The sequence below is a fragment of the Corvus hawaiiensis genome, chromosome 3 (assembly GCF_020740725.1).
Source record: "Corvus hawaiiensis isolate bCorHaw1 chromosome 3, bCorHaw1.pri.cur, whole genome shotgun sequence".
Lineage (NCBI taxonomy): Eukaryota > Metazoa > Chordata > Aves > Passeriformes > Corvidae > Corvus > Corvus hawaiiensis.
Window position 1 is genome coordinate 73,773,937 of NC_063215.1, and position 18,487 is coordinate 73,792,423.

The 18,487-nt window shown below is 41.5% G+C and overlaps 1 protein-coding gene across 2 annotated transcripts; it reads right to left on the reverse strand.

Annotated features, from left to right (window-relative positions):
* Positions 1-1,189: 1,189 nt before the first annotated feature.
* Positions 1,190-13,658, reverse strand: NTPCR (nucleoside-triphosphatase, cancer-related). 2 transcript variants are annotated; one of them, XM_048299888.1, is made up of 5 exons: positions 13,571-13,658; positions 10,885-11,047; positions 9,709-9,811; positions 6,826-7,035; positions 1,190-2,478 (listed from the first exon to the last, which is right to left on the reverse strand). In XM_048299888.1, the coding sequence occupies exons 1-5, from the start codon at positions 13,602-13,604 to the stop codon at positions 2,410-2,412; spliced, it is 579 nt and encodes a 192-aa protein (XP_048155845.1). In that variant the 5' UTR covers positions 13,605-13,658; the 3' UTR covers positions 1,190-2,409. The 2 variants fall into 2 exon arrangements, with proteins under 2 accessions (XP_048155845.1, XP_048155846.1); XM_048299889.1 differs by lacking the exon at positions 6,826-7,035.
* Positions 13,659-18,487: the final 4,829 nt, after the last annotated feature.

Here is an 18,487-nt window from a genome sequence, read left to right on the forward strand (position 1 = left end):
CTTTCCAAGAGAAACAGACAAAATGGGCTTAGAAAAAGAACAACAAATTAATGACTCTCACCAATCTTGAGATAGGTAGCGGAAAACAAGAGACACTGATGTCAGGAGCAAAAATATGCATTGGTTTAAAAGGGCTGATACTTCACTCACAGTTCCAGAGAAGGAAAAATCCACCTACATTTTCTAGTGACCATCTAGCCTCAGTACAAAAGGTGTTGTTTGAACCATGAGACAATAGAAGTACTATAAGCACTGATCAAAAGTTCCCCAAACGTCTTGCTGTAACTGTTTGGGCATTCCGCCCCCCCCCCCCCCCCCGCCACTAAATGATGGGACTACAGTAGGCATCATGGCACTACATGCAGGGCAATACATCTACTTTTACGGGGAATAAGCACCACTTTAAGTGATCTCCCAGCAATACTGACTAAAGAATTCAGAAGACTGACTCCCAACAGAACTCCCCTCCTTGGCCTCTACCAGAGAAGTGTCAAATCTCTCCATTTTTTATTTAGCTTTAAAGGTCAGTCCTCATTTAAGACTCAACAGCAGTCCCACTAAAACCATGGTAGATTTTGGGTAACTCTTTAGTCACTGAAAGAACTATTCTTTTGCAGCATATTTTTTTACAGCTTAAGAGATTTAACACTGAAACAGGAGGGCATCCAACACTTAGGCGCAGAGGGGTTTCTGTTCAAAAACCTATGGCACACAGCCCTGAAAAAGTTTACTTTGGTCCCAAGTCCTCCACATCTAAAAAGGTGTTTTGTCTGAGTAAAACGCCTGAAGTAATTAAGGGGTTAGTGTGTCTTTAGGGCACAACCTTATTTTGCAAAAAGCAGCCAGGAGCTGTACATTCTCAAGCAGAGACCCTAAGAGCAGTTCTCTTCTTCCCAAATACTGTCTTCTGATGAAGACAGCACTACCAGCCAAATGGATTTGGGCTGAAGGGTAGTCCTAACAGGGCAGTCAGGGAATGAGCCCATGACATCCTTTAACATGGCATGCATCTCCTACCACCTGTGGAGGTGCAATGCTTGTACCAGATCCTTGTTCTGAGTACAGGAAAGAAAAAAGACATTCCATATATTCTCCCAGATGTTTGCAGAGCATGTGTGAAAATACCTGTCCCCATCTAGCCCTATACAACTCTGGGTGTCAGCTTTACAGAAATAATTCAACAAAATAATACTTGAAGATGCCTTTAAATAGTTTGCTCATTTTAACAGTCATTGAACTGAACACAAACAAGTTAAGAAACAACTGAATTTTTAACAACGTTCTTCAGCCAGAGATGACCATAAATTTTACAATGAACAGTGTGCACCTGGGAGGGAATTCTGTTTTCACAACATGCAAAGCTGATTAACTGGCAGCACTTTTGCTGAACACATCTGCATTCCTCACAGGGAAACACATTGTCTAATACTCTCAAACACTTATTTCACCATTAAGCATGTACAGAATTGAATAAGGAAAAAACCCAAACATAAGTATCAATAAACATAAGAGACTGTAATATGAATATAGACAAATGCAGTTTTAAGTTGATCATGACTTAACAAATTCAACATGAAAAACGCAAGATTTGATGAACTTCATGGATTTGAAGATTTATATATATATATATTTGTAAGGGGGTGTGGGACATGATTGTCATCAGAAAACTGAAAATGAATTCAAAATGCAGTCCTCTTATTGATTAGTGCCTGGGCCATGTAAGAGAGGGTAGACTTGGCTATTTTGTCCTCCCAAAATGGAATTCTGTAAATGTCACTCGTGACTACAGGAAGTTTACTTGAAATTCTGGATAACCCTTCTTATACTGCAACTGCAGACAGGGTTGCCGGGGGGTAGGAAGAGAGAGCACATCTGCTTATTCCCTCTACTTGCTGATTTGTCAGCACCCATGCTAAAACACACTTGGACACACCTAAGCTGGGTCACCAACAATAGTCCTACATAAACCAGACAGGACTCATATCATTTTTGACAGGGTTCTGTTCTGTTGCACCAGGCCTGTGTTCCAGATACTGAATTGATCTCTAGGCAGAACAGTCCAAACACACTCAGAAAGACTAAGATCTCAAACAGATTTTACAGTTAATTTTTTTCACGTGAGGTAACTTGGATCAGAGTTGACCACTTAACTTCCAAACACCCATATTAGAACTGGATGTTAGCTACACATCTGTTCAATTTTTTTAATTCAGTGAACTGAATAAATTACAATCCTGTTATCTCATTTTCCCATTTTAGAGTATTACCAGCTTTACCCTGCTTACCCTAAAGGCTCCAGTAAAGCCTCCAGGGGGTTAAAGCAAGAAGGACAGACTCTAAACCATCCACAAAATGTTGTAATGTTTTGTTGAAATAAAAGCTTTAGTGTTTACAGGACACAAAAGGTCTTCATTTTCTGCAGGATTCCACAGCTGCCAAGATGTCTTGCAAAATGCTGTTTCTGTTTTCCTTACTAACCTAGAGAAAGAGAAATTAAAATGATGTAATTTCGTTAATAGCTTCTACACCAGTGTTTACTTCAAAAACAATCAAAGCAGAAATTCCAATGCACTTCTTTTTCAGTGCAGGAATGTTGAATGTCAATCACCTGCCTTCTTCTGCTTCTGAGAACAGAGTATACTAAACCCACAAAAGCTGCAACTGAATATTTAGTGATCTTTTTGATTTAATTACCCATGGTATTTTGCAGCATTATTCAAGGCTTGAGTAACTAACAAGAATCACTCAAAGAACCAGTATGCACTTTTGTCATTACTAGAAATCCTTTTCAACTACCAAATTTAACTTTCCTACTATAGAGTCCTTATGCCTTCATTACTTGAAAGAGTTGTATTTATTAAGATGACAGATCTAGTCAAAAACATCTGCAAAGAAAAAAAAGTTAAAACAGGCTTAGCAGCATAACTCTGTATTCTGAGAAACCTTATTGCTACAGGAGAGAAACACCTTGGAAAAGAAATAAGACTACTTGAGACAGCTGGGTGTTCTGCAGCACACTGAGATACGCCTTTGGCTGACCAGTCCATGGGAATGCTGGGCTTTAAGTCCAGAATATGTGAAAATCCATGTAGTCCGGTGTCCTGTCTTTTGCTGGGTTCATCTGCACTCCAGTACGTACAGATGACTGTAAACTGCCAAACAAGTGCTGGTGCTTGCTAGTCAGCTCAGCTCCCAGGGGCACAGAGCTGGGGGGCTGCGTGTGTGTAAATTATCCCTTCCTGACAGACTGGGTCCTGATCCGGAGCCCTGTGACCCACAGTGCCATGCATTACTCACTCAAACAAAACCTGGGGAGATGACTGCAGTTGTAAAGGGGTAACAAGCAACTGTGAAGCATCAGCAAAAGCTTCATTTTAAAAAGTCTGAGAAATTTTCCCCACTGTTCAGATCCCTGCAGAGAGGGCAGGAAGAAATCAGACAAAGACACATGAGCCAAAAAAATAAGTAAGAGCATTCATACAAAGTCGTAGAAAAGCTGTTTGACAAGGAGACAACACCATGCACAGCATAAAACTCCCTACCAGCAAGGTTCCATAGCACTCCCTATATCTCCATTTAAGATGTGAGCACGAGAGTTTATATCTGTTCCAGTACTACAGTCAATAATGAACAGGAGAAAGTATTACTATTATTATTGTTGTTGTTGTTAAATAGGTGACAGTTCTATCTGAGGAATTTGGCCCTAGGAGCCTACCACTATTTACAGCCACACACATCCTATCCAAGTGCTGTAAACGAACACTGTAAAACCTACAGACAGTGGTCTCACTGAATTCAAGACAGCAGATCAACATAGGACTAATGAAAATGTGACATTGAAAAAAAAAAGGGGGGGGGGGGAGAGTAATGAAAAGGAAGATCTACCTGAAAATGTCACTGAGAACCAGTCCAAGCTTTATAAGATAAACACAAAACCCCACAAAAACAAAGCAAGACAACAAAGAATGCTCCTCAGTAAGGCTATTGGGACCCCAAGGTAAACAACACACAGCACAGATGAGCCAAACTCTAAATCTCGCAGCAAGTGTACTGATATCTTGACTTTCAAAGGACCTTCTGCACATTTAATAGCTCTTCCCACTCTCTCACAGCCAACAAAAACAATACTACATTTTATCTATCCTTTTTCCATACCTATATGCCAGAAGTCCAGTGAGAGCAGCAGAGAGAAAGTGCCAAGTGCTGGGAAATTTTCAAAACTGTTTTACAAAGGCTGCTTGATAGATATAAGTCTCCTCTTAAGATCTGGAGACATTCTGTGCAGGCAGCTTTCCCAGGGAGAACAAATCTCCCAGTATCTGCACTGAATGTACAAACAGATGGGTATGTTTTTAGAAAGGAGTTGAAAATAACTGTAGATGCTGCTTATATTAAGCATTTATGTAATTTGGAGGAAATTAGACTCCAAGCAGGCAACTACGGAGTACAAAAGCTTTCTTCCCCTAACTTAAAGATACCGTCAAGGAAACCACTCGTGTACAATCTGTTCAAATGGAACCTTTTTTCCTTCCTATCCATTTAACTATTTTCTTTCTTAATAGTCATATGCAACCACACTTCACTAGTGGGTTTCATGCAAGCATAATTAATAGATGGGAAAATGGGAGAAAATTAGTATCTGCCAGCTGCTAAGGATAACCTGATCCTATTCATGCCACCATGTCTGCAAAACTACACAGACGCAGGCAGTGCAAAAAGAGCCTCTGTGGTTTAACTGGAAAGTTTAGCTCTCAGCAAAATGGAACTGGGCAACAAATGTGTTAAATATCAGAGCTCCTATCACTAAGCGCCCTAAACATATAAATTAAACATTTGGGACCAAATGCTTTTAGGGCATCTGGGCCCATTTACACAAACAAAATATGCTTTCAAGACAGAAGGGACTGTAAAACCCCAAACAGCTGCTCTCTCATCAGCACTGTCCTTGTGACACGAGGAGCAGGATGAAAAAACTGAGATGAGCTATCTGAATGCAGCCTAACTCCATATTAAGTGACAAAGCGGGCAGAATACTTTTGGAAGGTAGCCACCTACTTCTGTACACTTCCAGGCACCATACAAGTGAGTTAAGAAATTACTGACTGTGAGCTATTTGGACACTCCAGGTTTCCCCATGCCACAGCCCTTGAAGAACACAGCTGGTGACCCAGTATTCACTTCAGCTACTAACACCTCTGACTCCCCATGGGCAGGTTCTGTTCCTGCTCACGGACACATTTTAACCAGCTGGGAAAGAGCATGTAGTATGTCACTGGAGCAAGAGAGACAGATGCTCTCCTGCACAAGACTTCAGCTTAGCAGGTCTGTGACACCTGGGAATGACTGCAGTCTGTCACACATCTCACATCCATGCTTTTGGTTAATGGATTCACCAGAGAGATCTATTTAATTAAAGAAACCCGCATGTCCTAATCTCAGCAGTGTGAACAGGATGGGTCATTGTTTTAGTAAAGATCTTTTAGCTAGAGAAAACACCGCTCCATTGAAATTTACAGAAAGACTTTTGCTAGCTGCAGTCAGTGCTTGAGAGAAAGACATACCAGCTGACTGATACAGCTGAAAACCCAGGGCTGAGTAGCCCATGCCCTCTGAGTATCACCTGATAAAAAGAGACAGTAGAAACCTCAAAAGGTTTTCTAGCCCCGTTTGCTCTTCTGGGAGGACCAAACGCACGCACCACTGCCCTGCCATGACTGCAGCCTAAGCACCGAATGACTGCTACTTTCAGCAAGGCTTCTCCAACCCCTCTTCCCCAGTCCTACCGCTGTAAAGCAATTCATACAAAATTTACATTTATGTGCATCTCTGTGAACAGCCTGACTATGAACACACATCAGCTTGGTAGTGGAAAAACCTGGAGGTTTATCTCTGAAAGGAATGGAGGGAGTTGGATGCTTATACAAGGAAAGGAATAATCTCTTGTCTTTGCTCCTACAGTTGCTTTAGCATATAATTAAATCAGCATTTAATATAAAAACAGAAATTGAAGATGATGATGGGACCCTCAATTAAAGGAAAGCTGAGGAACTTTGAAAACTGCAGTTTTTAAAGTCAGCTTTGAATAGGAAACAACATAAATCAAAGGAGTGAGAGGTGCCTTTAGTTTCTTTTTGTGAAGCATCAAGGACACTTACTCATGTTAAGGAAACCTCACACATGCACTCCTAGGAACAGGCTATGCTTTGCTGTGGTAAGTTTATGAGAACCGCCCTGATCAGAAATGTACTTTGAGGCCCTAATATTCTGAAAATTATGTACATAAAAGTAACATAATGAATTCCAAAACTGGTTCAATGACTCCAGAGAAAGTACACTCCATTTACAACTGTCTTTCTTCTATAAATCATTCCTATCATTCCTGAAAACTCTACTGCTGCCTTTTTTCCTTTTTTTTTTTTTTCTTGAACACAACTACTGGCATAATTTCTGCAAGCCAGTCTGGAAAAAAACAAAAAAGCTTAAAAATCTGACTGTACTTTAAAAGATTTAACTCTTAGAAATAATGAATACCTATACAGCAATAATACTACAGCAAAGAAACCTTTTAAAACAAGTACAGCATTACTTCTGCAGCCCCTCACAAGCAAAACCAGCTGTGTGAGACTGCTACAATAAGTGCCAAATGGGATTTTTTTAGTAAGGTGAACACCTGCCCATTAAGAATAAAATGGAAAAAAACTAAAAAACTTATTTCATGCAAGCTGCCCACAGCTATCAATTGGCAGTAACAGTTTTTAAACCAAGCCAAATATAAACCAGTAACCTAGAACAGAAGGCTCTTTAAGGATATTAAATATTACTCACATTGAACACTTTAACATCTTTCCTACTTCTTATTTCTTCAACAAGATCCAGTGGCTTTCCCTTAGGTATTGGAATAGTTCCAAGCACCACAGCCCCTGAGCCAGCCAGCGTTTGACGAACAGCTTGAATAAAAGCCTGGCTGAAGAGTTCCATTTTACCAATCTCATCTATGACACAAATTCTTTTCCCTGTATCACCACCATGGTTTACCTGTGGAAAAGTGCATCAAGGGCCTGTAAACAGCAAAACTTCGAACAAGCAACAGAACAAGAACAAGCAAATTTCTATGCTGACAGAAGAAATACCTCCAAAAGAAATAAATTCAACTGTAATACTGGGGAAAGTGGGAAGCCAAAGCTACTGCTGGTAAATGACAGACTTATAAATCTACAATTTCTTTTTTAGGACAGATTTTTAGTAGGATGGAAACAGTATAAATACCAACTGCAATAGGAAATATCCATGATACCAGATTTCCTTTAAAGCGGAATTCTCATCATGGTCCCATATGAGCTACTTGACAATTAAGAACTGCACTTTGCCTACGAGCAGCTCTCAATCATTCTGAGGGTCAGCAATTTTTAAAAACTTTACTCTTCTCACTGAATTATGCATTTAGTGATTACATTTAATTATGTAATCAGTAGTCACACAAACCAGGTATCTAAAAAAAGACGACTTCCATTAAATCTATATTTGGAAGTTTCTCCTCTTGTAGTTTGCAATGATGGAGCATTTCACTCAGAGCTACTGGCTTTCTTCAAAGTTGTCTAGATAACAACCAAGCCATTTGCAAGCCTCTCTCACATAAGATATATATTGAGATATACCTTACTTTATAGTCCTAGCCACTGGATAGTAGCAGAGACACAGTTAACCACATTTGTGGTTTGTTTGCTTTTTCATGAAGTGAATACTGTGCCAAACAGTGCCATGCTGCAGGCTGTTAGAGCTGCAGGGAAGTCCAGGAGAAGAAAAGGGTGACTGCTACTGAGGAAAAGGAAGCTCACAAAGCAGAGGAACTCTTCAACTGCACTGCCTACCCTGTTTTGGTAAAAGTGACTGAGAACGGTACTCCATTATTTATAGAAGTGGGGAGAAAATCAACTCAATTCAAAACCATTACAGATCCATGAATACATACCAATACAAGCCATATTATACAAAAACTAAAAAAATAAAAAAGAAAAATTGAAATATCTTCCCTTGTGAAGGCAAAGTATTTGCTTCTGGGAAAGTGAAAGAACTGCATAGCATGCATGTTAAAATCCTTTCAAGCTAAGTCCCTACTGAGTAGCTGTTTTATCTAAAATCCTTTCATAGATCAGTGAGCCAAAAAGCCAATACTAGGCACTAGGTCACATATTGAGAAAGAAGAGTATTTTGCTTTGAAAAAAACCTGAAAAAACTCAGTCCTGCCTGATAAAGTTTGCAGAACCAGAGAGATTTTTCACTGCAGGATCTATTCCATTCTCAGTGGAGTGAACAAAGCCTTAAGAGCTGAATCTGTCCTCAAGTCTAAATGGGCACGCGCCCATTCTGTGCTGCTCTCTCATCAAACCAGAACATACCTATGACTCTCCTGCCCTCACTCTTCATTTGTCTCTCCTTGTTTCAGTTCTCTGATCTTCCCCCTTCTCCTCTTCCATTTTGGGCCATCTTCATGTGTGACCACATTCCCACAAAACTGATAAGCAGCACATGCACTGTGCGACTCTGCTGACCCCAGTTCTTCACTTTCTTGTAGTTGCAGAAAGCTGTGTTAAGTATGGAAAAAATTCAACACTGCTAGCACTTTTCTAGGAAGATCTCTCCTGGATTTCATCTTAATTCAGTGGTAAATGGATTCCAAGTACAGCACTGACCTCATGAAGTATTTTTTATTAAACTATCTTTCTATTTACTAACATCATAAATATGGTTACAGTGAAATTTAACATATAAAAGTTGTCCCATTTTATTATTATTTTCTTTCTCCCTTGCCCAATATCCTTGCTTCCCTACTCTCAGACTACAATGCTCTTTGACAAAAACAAGAATCAGATCCTTGATCTTATTTTTGCTCCTTGCACCTCTTTGGTTTTTTTTGTTCTAAGTTCACCAAAAAAATCCCTTCTTCCTTGTCCCCTTGAGCTTTGGCAGTGTAGAAAAATCACAACAGGATTTTTTTAGTAGTGCAGTTCAGCAGCTGCTGCACACTGTTTGTGGCATGTTATTGCCAAAATAAGATCTGTTTTTGTTTAATTTTGGAGAGGGGAAAGGTTGGAGTGAGAGAGAGGAAGGAGAAGGAAAAAGGTAGTGACAGAATATTAGCGAAAGGATAGGAAAAAGATTGTGTGGAAAGTCTTATCACAGCCAGAGCACTCCTTGTGCAGCAGGCTAAATCCCAAATAATCAGGCTGCTATTATCCGTCTGCAGGTATTTATACAGTGGTATTCTACCCACCGGATTCAAGAAACAAATGCTTCTACTGTAAGAAGATGGGAATCAGAAGAAGACAGGGAAAAAGAAAGAAGAGCAGCAGCAAAAGTACTTTTTTTGGACCCACTGATTCCATCCAGTTTTCCATGGTAAGCCACTAGTGCGTTTTGTTTGCTTTCCAGTGTGAGACAGTGGCATAGAAAGAAGCTTCCTTCCTGCTGCCTCCTCAGGCCAAGGAGGTCCTGCTTACATGACTGCAATCTCTCCAATACCACAATAACGATAAGAGAACAAGCCAGATTTGCCCCCCCAGCTTCCTAACCCTGAAGTCAATCAGAACCAGCAATACCCAAGAAACAGGCTATTAATTAATATCAAAAACTAGCTCTGTAGAAGGGCCTTCCAATAACACTGATTATCATAAAGCATACGTTTATCAGCAGCTTTCATAGAATACTCACATTTCTCAGCATAGGTAGAACCAACTGCTCAAATGAAACAAGGTCTACAACATATTGTCCAACCCGGTATTCACGTCTTGAAGCAGAAGAATCAGAACTGGGGTTGAAAAAGAGATACACAATTCCTTCTAAGTACTGAGTTTAGTGAGAATTCACTGCAGTCATTTCAAGTGAATTTAAAAGAAGTTATCCAAATAAATCAAACCCCCTTAACTCTTCTTTAAAAGGAAGGCAAAGAAATTCTAAACCATGCAGTAAGTCATACTGCAGATAGCTTGCTGTCAGATAATAAATATACCATATGCATCCTTCACAACTAGGCAAGCTCAAATTTCAACAGTGTATGGAAGGACAATTGCACTTAAAAGTCAGCAGGCATATTTACACTGAAATCAAAACTCATGCCTGCAGTTCAGATCTTTGAATTTTGTAATGTGACACTACAGACAGCATCACAGCAGTATCATCTCAGCATGGGCTGCAAAACCTTGGAAAAATACTCAGTTTGCATGTGCTGTACCACACTGTGCTAGGTGAACCTCCATTATTAGCAGAATGCAAATTATTTCATCACATCAACTCTGTGTGATTGAGGTGCTAAAGTCACACTGGACATAGACTAAGTTTTGCACTAAGTATGAAAATCTAAGTCTAGTGAATCAGGAGAGAATGAGAGGCACTCTGCACTTCAGAGGCCCTCCTCTGGGGCTCTGAAACCCTTTTTTTCTTAAAATTCACAGGCAAGTTTTGTGGACCAGTCAAATGCTCTTTAAAACAATGCTATACGCAATTTCATTTTCCACTTCTGTCTCCATAAATCAGCTAGTGGAAACACAAAAATCTTCCTCCCTGCCCACAATAAGCTACTTAACTGTATCCCAAAAGGACTTGGTCTCACAGCAAAAGGCTCAGCAGTACTTCCTCTTTATCTGGTGTAAAATAGCCAGTAAGGGAGAACACCCCTGCCTAGCACATTTTCAATATTTCACTGTGCAACAGAGACACTGCCTACATATACAATATAGGTATCAGCCAGGACACAAAAACCAAGCAAGAACTTGACCATGAAAGCCATGTGTGCTGGAAATCACCTTAAGAAAGAGCATTTAACGTGCCAAAGGACTGGAGCAGACGCATAAAACAATAAGCTGCTTACAGTTATTAAAACTTCAGTACCTGACTCTAGATAAAGGTCCTCGGTTTCCAGACAGAGTGACAACATCAAATCCTGTTCTCCTGCCACCTTCTCTAACTTCCTGTGTGTAAAATCCATCAATGGGAACACCTGAGGATTTTAGAGCTTGAGTGACTTTCTGGATCAAAGTAGTCTTTCCAACCCCTAAAAATAAAGAAGGGAAAAAAAGAACACAGCATTAATCTTCTGCACTAAAAGCCCATTTTTTAAATGCCACAGTAATGATTCAGTTCAGTGGGAACATTGATTACTTTTGAAGTTTGCAAATTACTTTTTCTAAATGGTAGGAAAGAACAGAAGCATCTTTTGAAGTTCATCCTGTACTGACACTGTAAAGTTTTATTAGTCTTTAAGAAGTCACAACAGAGTGGTACAAATATCCCAAGCTACCCATGAATTTGTTAGCTTAGATGATGCATGAGCAGGCCTCAAAGCTTACTACAAGGCAGGTACATATGTGATACAAAACCAATATCCAAGCTTGCTGGAAGACTGACTGATGAATCTCCCTTTCTATCACTGATATTCACTACTTTTAAGAACAGAGCTAACTTCGCCCCCTTTTTAGATCAAAAGGTCAAAGCTGACTGCTATTACCAGATGCCTAACTGGCACAAAGGACAAGCTACTTCCACTGACGTCCTAGAAATCAGAAGCACTCAACCAAGTCATAGTCCCAACAACAGAAAAATGTTTCTTCTGGTAACTGAATCAAGACACATTTTGACTAGTTACAGAGAAAAGCTTCTTTACTGTGAAGCCAATGAAGCCATGAAACAGGCTGCCCAGAGAGGCTGTGCAGTCTTCACATACTTTAAGGTTTTCAAGACATGACTGGGTAAAGCCTTAGGCAACCTGGTCTGGCCTCACAGCTGATACTCCTTTAAACCTCTTCAAGTCCCTTTTTCCATGAATTATCTTCTGACCCTATAATTCATTTTCTTACCCTAACACAGGTCCTTAAAACTCTCGCCACAAGGAGATATCCTTGCACAGTCTGACGTACCTTTTACAATGTGAACATGGACAATGTTCCACACAGCCTTACAGTTTTTCTCCTTTGTCATTGTACAAGTACATCCCTCAACAATCTCCTTTTAAACTCACCTTTATTGCCTCTCATGAAATTTAGTGCCACCACTTCATTTTTAATCACTGCTCTAAAAACTTCAGATGATAGAAAATAATCCTGCAAAATAAACCTTCACATTCCTGGAGATGAGGAGCACAGACCAAATGTGAGATGCCTAAAGATGCCAACAGAAATCATCTCAACATGAACACACCAAATTTCTACTTTAGACTTTAAGCAGATATAGGAACTGCTTTCCTAACAGTCAATACCAATGACAAAATACTCTGTGGCTTCAAAGGCAACTAGTCAAACCCTTCAGCAAACTTTTCAAATTTGAAGAAGAGAGCTTCCTGGCAGTTGAACAACAAAAAAATGACAAATGTGGCACCCTCAGTATCTAACATCTTTTCAAGGCCTTGTCTCTTGTAAGTGAATTTATACTAATTTTACTAAGTGGATTTGCTATCTCTAATTTGTTTACATTAATTCAGTAAACTGCCAAACAAAGCTAGAGTGATACAAACTAAGTTTAAGAAAGCTTGAAGTTACACACTTAGCTAAACAAAACAGTACATTCAATTTCAGATAAATGAAGAGAGAGAAGACCTAAGCAGCCCTAACCTCTCCATCTCCTGAAAGGCTGCCTTTATTCAAGTGGACGGAAAGTCAGTGTGAAGTGGGTGGAATGTATTCCTATCTCAGCCTAGCAGCAGCATTTAAAACTAATTCCAGTCAAGACAGGCACCTGCAAGAGCTTCACAAAAAGAAGAATTAGGCCCACTGCTTTACTCCCACACCACAAAGGAAAGCTCTGCAATCATAATAACTGGTTAATTTCTTTATCAACCATAGAGTTTGACCCTCATACTATGTCCCACTCCGCCTCCGCAATAATCAGATTCTCTTACCATGACACATTACTCCCCTGCTTCAATCAAGGCCTGCCCATCTGGGACACCAATTATTACCTACACCTGCACTTCACTGAGGCGGGGAAGTGCTAAATCACTACAATTAAGTTACAGCAAGGATGAGCTCTCGGAAATTATTAATCGCTGCAGTTTATACTGAAGCAAGATTATACTGAAGCAGTTTATACTGAAGTTGTCCAGGAGGTGGTTTTTTTTCCCCCAACACTGAACTCCAGGGCAGAAGCCTGGGACAAAGCAGCAGCGCCTGGAAAAGTACGTGCCTTGGAAGACTGGATGGAGACGTAAAGTGGCATTTCATTAGGAAAAAAATAATTAGTGCAACAGCTCTGACCTCGACACGGGGGAGGGGGGGAGCTCCGGGCCTGCAGCCGCGGAACCTCGGGCAGGGCCGGGCCCAGCTGCAGCTGGAGGCGCTCCCGGGGCTTCCTCGGAGCCCGGGCCGGTGCCGGGGCCCAGCAGCAGCTGCCTTCCCCGGGCTCTAAGCGCCTCACAGCCCCGCCGGCACCGCGCAAGACGGAGGGGAGGGGAGGGGAGGGGAGGGCTGGGCTGGGCCGGGCCAAGCCAAGTCAGGCCCAGCCAGGCCAGGCCGTGTCCCAGAGCATCCCCTCAGCCGCGCCACCGCCCCTGCCCTGCTCCCCGGGTTCCTCCCGCCCCCATTACCTGGGGGTCCTGTGAGAAACACGTGCTTGGACATGACGGAACTGCGCTCCGCGCTCCTCCCTCGCTCCCACCTCTCCCCCCCGGCGCTCCGCCCCCGCTCCCGCTCCGCCCCCGGCCCGGCCCTGCTCCGCCCCGGGCGGGAGTGACCCAAACCCCGGGCGGGAGTGACCCAAACCCCGGGCGGGCGGTGCCCCCCGAGGCTTCGGGCGCGACGGGCCCTGCCAGGCTTGAGGCCGCCTCGGAGGCGGGGCAGGCAGAGGCTGCTGCTGTGGTGTCTACCAGAGGATGGAAGCAACTTAAGGTTAGGGAAGAGGGAAAAAAAGCAGTTAGTTTCCTAGTTGAGGGCCAGCGTTTTCTTTATCCAGTTAGGCTGATCTGTTACATGTCTGAATAAATTAATACAATAATAGAATGTTAAGGTGTGGGAATAGACCTTAAAAGATCAGTCCCAACCTCCCCTGCCATGGGCAGGGACACCTCCCACTGGACCAGGTTGCTCAAGGCGTCCTCCAACCTGGCCTTGAACACTGCCAGGGTTGGGGCATCCATAGCCACGCTGGACAACCTGCTCAGTGTCTCACCACCCTCACAGTGAAAAAGGTCTTTTTAGTATCTAACCTAAATTTTCTGTCTTTCAGTTTGTACCCATTACTCCTTGTCCCATCACTGTGTTTCTGACTAAGAGTCCCTCTCTGGCATCACTGTATCCCCCTTCAGATACTGGAAGGTTGCTGTGAGGTCTCCACACAGCCTTCTCCAAGCTGAACAGACCCAGCTTTTTCAGCCTGTCTTGGTAGGGGAGGTGCTTCAGTCATCTTACCAACTTCATGGCCTCTTCTGGACTTGCTCCAACAGTACCATGTTCTTTGTGTGTTGGAGACACCAGAACTGTACACAGCTCTCCAGATGGGGTCTCACAAGTGCAGAGATATAATAATAAATTCTCCCTAGAGTTTTTACATGTTTCAAGTAAGCAGCTTGCTCCAGGGTGCAGCAAACCAGTCACTTAAAAGATGAACGGTTTGTCTGAAAGCTCAATGCAGACAAAAAATGTAACTAGGGGGGTTGATATACAACCAGGGGTTGTTACAAAGCTAAGCAAATTGAGACGGTCTGGCAGGTTTAGCAAAGATGCTGACAGACATCTGCATCCCAAACTGCCATATGCATGTGTCCTCCAGTTAAAAATGGGAACGCACTCCCGGTTCTAAAGTGATTTCAGCCTAGGGGTCCGTGGGTAGGGCACACATCGATGGTCTGGGGAAAGTAGAGCAGGAGGGCTCCTGGTCAGCGACGAGCATGGATGCTGCAGAGCTGGCGCTGTATCTTCTTCTTCAGAGCAGGGATGTTCCCCATGTTCAAGGTCGAGTGGCACACCTCACTGACCTGGATGCCCCCTTTTTACACTGTTTTTTTTCCCTTTGGATTGGTCTCTGTTTGGATCTTTCATTTGTCTGAAGGTTAAGGCGCTGATTGGTTCTTACGGGTTTCGTCCAGGCTGCCTTGTTGCTTTGGGGGGGGTGCGCTTTACTTAGGTGTAACACAGTACCCCTTTTATAATATAATAACCAAACCTTTTAACAGTACATGCATTATTAACATAACAATTATTAACTATTTAACAATATTACTATTAACAGTATTAACAGTTTCTAACCTATTTTTGACACTCATTTATTTAGACTTGGGTGATGGGGAGCAGTAAGGGAGCAGGGAAGAGGATTTTTGTGTGAAGGACTGTGGTGCACAGGCTTCCATCTGGGTGAAGTGATGCCTGGGCACCAAGAAATACTGATTTCTTCCTGGCCATAAGCACCAAAATAGTTACCTAAAAATACTGGGCTATGAAACAGATACATCCCAGTTTCTGCTTGCCTCAGCTAGAATGGATCACTTCAGGTTCAGCCCATCTTTGTCAGGCTTTCATTTTCAGTAATTTCTCAAGGAGTTAAAGGTTATTCATCATTTTCACAAAGATGATGAGTATCCTTGTCAGCCAGATGAAATGTGCACATCAGCAGGTAGAGTGCACATCACAGTAGATGGGTATTTCCATAAACTGAACAAAATATTTTTGATCTGTGCATCACATATGGCCACTCTTCCTTGTATTGTTTTATATTCTTAGAAAGAATGACCGCATGAGTCGTGTGGAACATGTTTCATGCTTAAATACTTAATTAAAAAAACGTGACAACGCTGGCATGCCTCTTGCGGGGTTGGAGGGTTGAGAAGTAACAAAGCTTCCCTTGTCATCTGAAATGAAAACTGCGTTTTCATCGTTTACATTCCAGTACTTTGTTTTGGTGGCTTTTTAGAATCAATGAAACTGTGATGTTAACTTACAGCTTCTTGAGGGTGTTTGTCAGGCATCTTTAATCTAAAGAGAGAACTGCAGAGAAGAACTGCATGTTTCAATGGACTATCAACACAAGAACAACACTTTACAACTGGCTACGTCACCCTTGCCCTGAACTTCCTGTGCAGAGCTTACCATGATTGATTTTACAGGTAGGTTTTCTGTATAATATTAAACTAAATCAGTTTATTGGCTGGTCTCCCAGGCAGGCCACATAAAGAGACACAGACAATGTTGTTTTGTTCGATGTTGAGTTTTACTAGGTTTTACAAATCAACCCTTTCTTTTTCAGAAGTGCCTGTGGAGAATTTTAAGGCTATCGCTACTGTTTGACAGAACCCTTGTTTTCTGGTATTCTAACAACTGTTTCCTCCTGTTTTCAGATACAAGACTCTCAGAGTTATTTCATTGTGCAGTTAAGACCTTTCTCTTGCAAACAGATGTGTAAGCAAAGTAGTTGCAGCCCCAGGGCTTAAATTAGTTAGCATTTCACTTTGATTTCCATTGTAATTACTACTATAAAATATTTTCTCTTTCTGAATGCTCTGTCTAGGTTGAAGTAATTTAAAAGCCATTTACGTAGTTATGCCAGTTGTGCTTTTGTAGAGTTTTGCTGGTAAGAGGACCTTATGTTTGCTAAATTAACTGGAATTTTTATGTATATTTTGTCCAGGATTTACTATTTAAGTGTGTTCCCTTTGATATATTTATTTCATAATCAGTGACTGCCTAGAAGATGCAGGTTGTTCAAGAAGCACGAGCTGCAGGGCACAAGTTGTCTTCTCTGTAGCTGTGTGCTGGAACCAGTAGTGTTCGGAGTCAGCCTGTATGCTTTCCTGGTCTTGGGATTTTTGCATCCTTGGCTGGAGATGGTTAGCTGAAATAAGTAGGAACAGCACATACCCTAGCAGTGTAGATAACTAAAAGAAAATAGGTAAGTGAGTTTTATTCCTTCCAGGATGAGGAGAGAAGAACCCAGCTTTTCTTCCTCCAGTAGAGGTAACTTAATTAGTAGTAATCTATTCCTAAAAAGTTCCCAGTTAAAAATATTTTCCTGACCAAGTACCTAAACTCTGTTTTTGCTAGGTGAGGGTGAGTAAAATTCAATTCATGCTGAATTGAATTGTATGATTGGGCAAGGCCATGAAAGAAGTATTTACAAAAAGACCCCCTGTGCAGTTGCAGGGGCAGGCTGTGATTCTGGGTGATCTGTGGAGACCTTGGAAGGAGCTGCCAATCACTGTTACGAATTGTTAGCTAAGCCTGGGGAAGCTTGCATTTATTGCTGTATGTTGACTGAAAAAAGTTGGACAGAGCCCTAGACCTTTATGCTGAATGGGGTAAAATTAATTAACTGCAAGTTTTCAGACCAGTGACTAAGCAAAGAGGCCATTTATGGTATTTATGGTATTCCCTAGAGTTGAAGTTGGAAGGAATGAGAGTATAATCTACCATCTCTGACCTGCCTCAGTAGGCAGGAGTTTACATTTCAGCACTCTGCCTCATGGTATGCACAGTACCTCATTACAGTTTCAGCCCTTGTTGTTAGGTTTTGGAGTTCTTCCCTTCATGGAAGAGAGAATGGTTACATTGAAACCCTTTTCTTTCTCTCCAATAGAACTTGTCTTCTTGATTTACAGTACCTCAAGTTGGTACAGCATTTTGCTTGCATCAGGATAGGGAAGTAGGCTTTTTAAAAAAATAGCACTTTGTATTAGAGAGTTCCATATTTTGTCCTTGTTCTCCCCTGCAGAGAATTCTCCTGCTCACAGGTAGTGGGTCTAGCTGTATACCACGGGCCATCTAATCATATTAGTGATGGTATTTCAGAGTTGACTTTCATTTTTCCTGTGGAGTAATCATGGCATCAGCAGGTGTCTGAGAGAAAGCATTGAGCATCTACAACCTGACAGTCTTTAATCTTAAACTTCTCAGAGAGATAAGCCATTAGCTACATGCAGAGCTTCCTCTAGATGAAAACTGTGGTCCTTCTTCTATCAGAGATTTACCTATAGAGGTTTTTTGTGGGGGTCATGCAGTAGAAATCCTTTATGTTCGCTCCATCAAGGGTTGTGTCCCCCAAAACAGAAGAAATTCCTGGAAGTATTTCCTGAAAATAGATACAAGAAATAAATATATCAAATGTTATAAATAAATATATGGAAGTTGGGGAATATCTGTAAAATTAAATTTACTATTGTAAACAACAGAGAGTAACCAGTGTTCAAAGAATGTAGTCCCCTGTCTCAGCCAGTACAGCAGGTTGAACCTTCTGGGCAATTGCAGACAGAGGGGAAAAAGTAAAAAATCTAGCAAGTTGCTATACATTTTTTAAAATGTACACGTCTGGATAAAGGGGTAAACCCTTTTAATGATCTGAGGGGAATTATGCAGCATAAACAGGATCTTTATTAGGCAGGAGAGAAGTCACATAGAGCTCAATCCATACATAGCACAAATCCATAGGAAACCAGGTTTCATTGTTTCCATTCTCAGTGAAATACCTTGCTTGTTTGCTCTTCTAGTCTCCCACCTCCTACTTCTTGAAAAAGATAGAG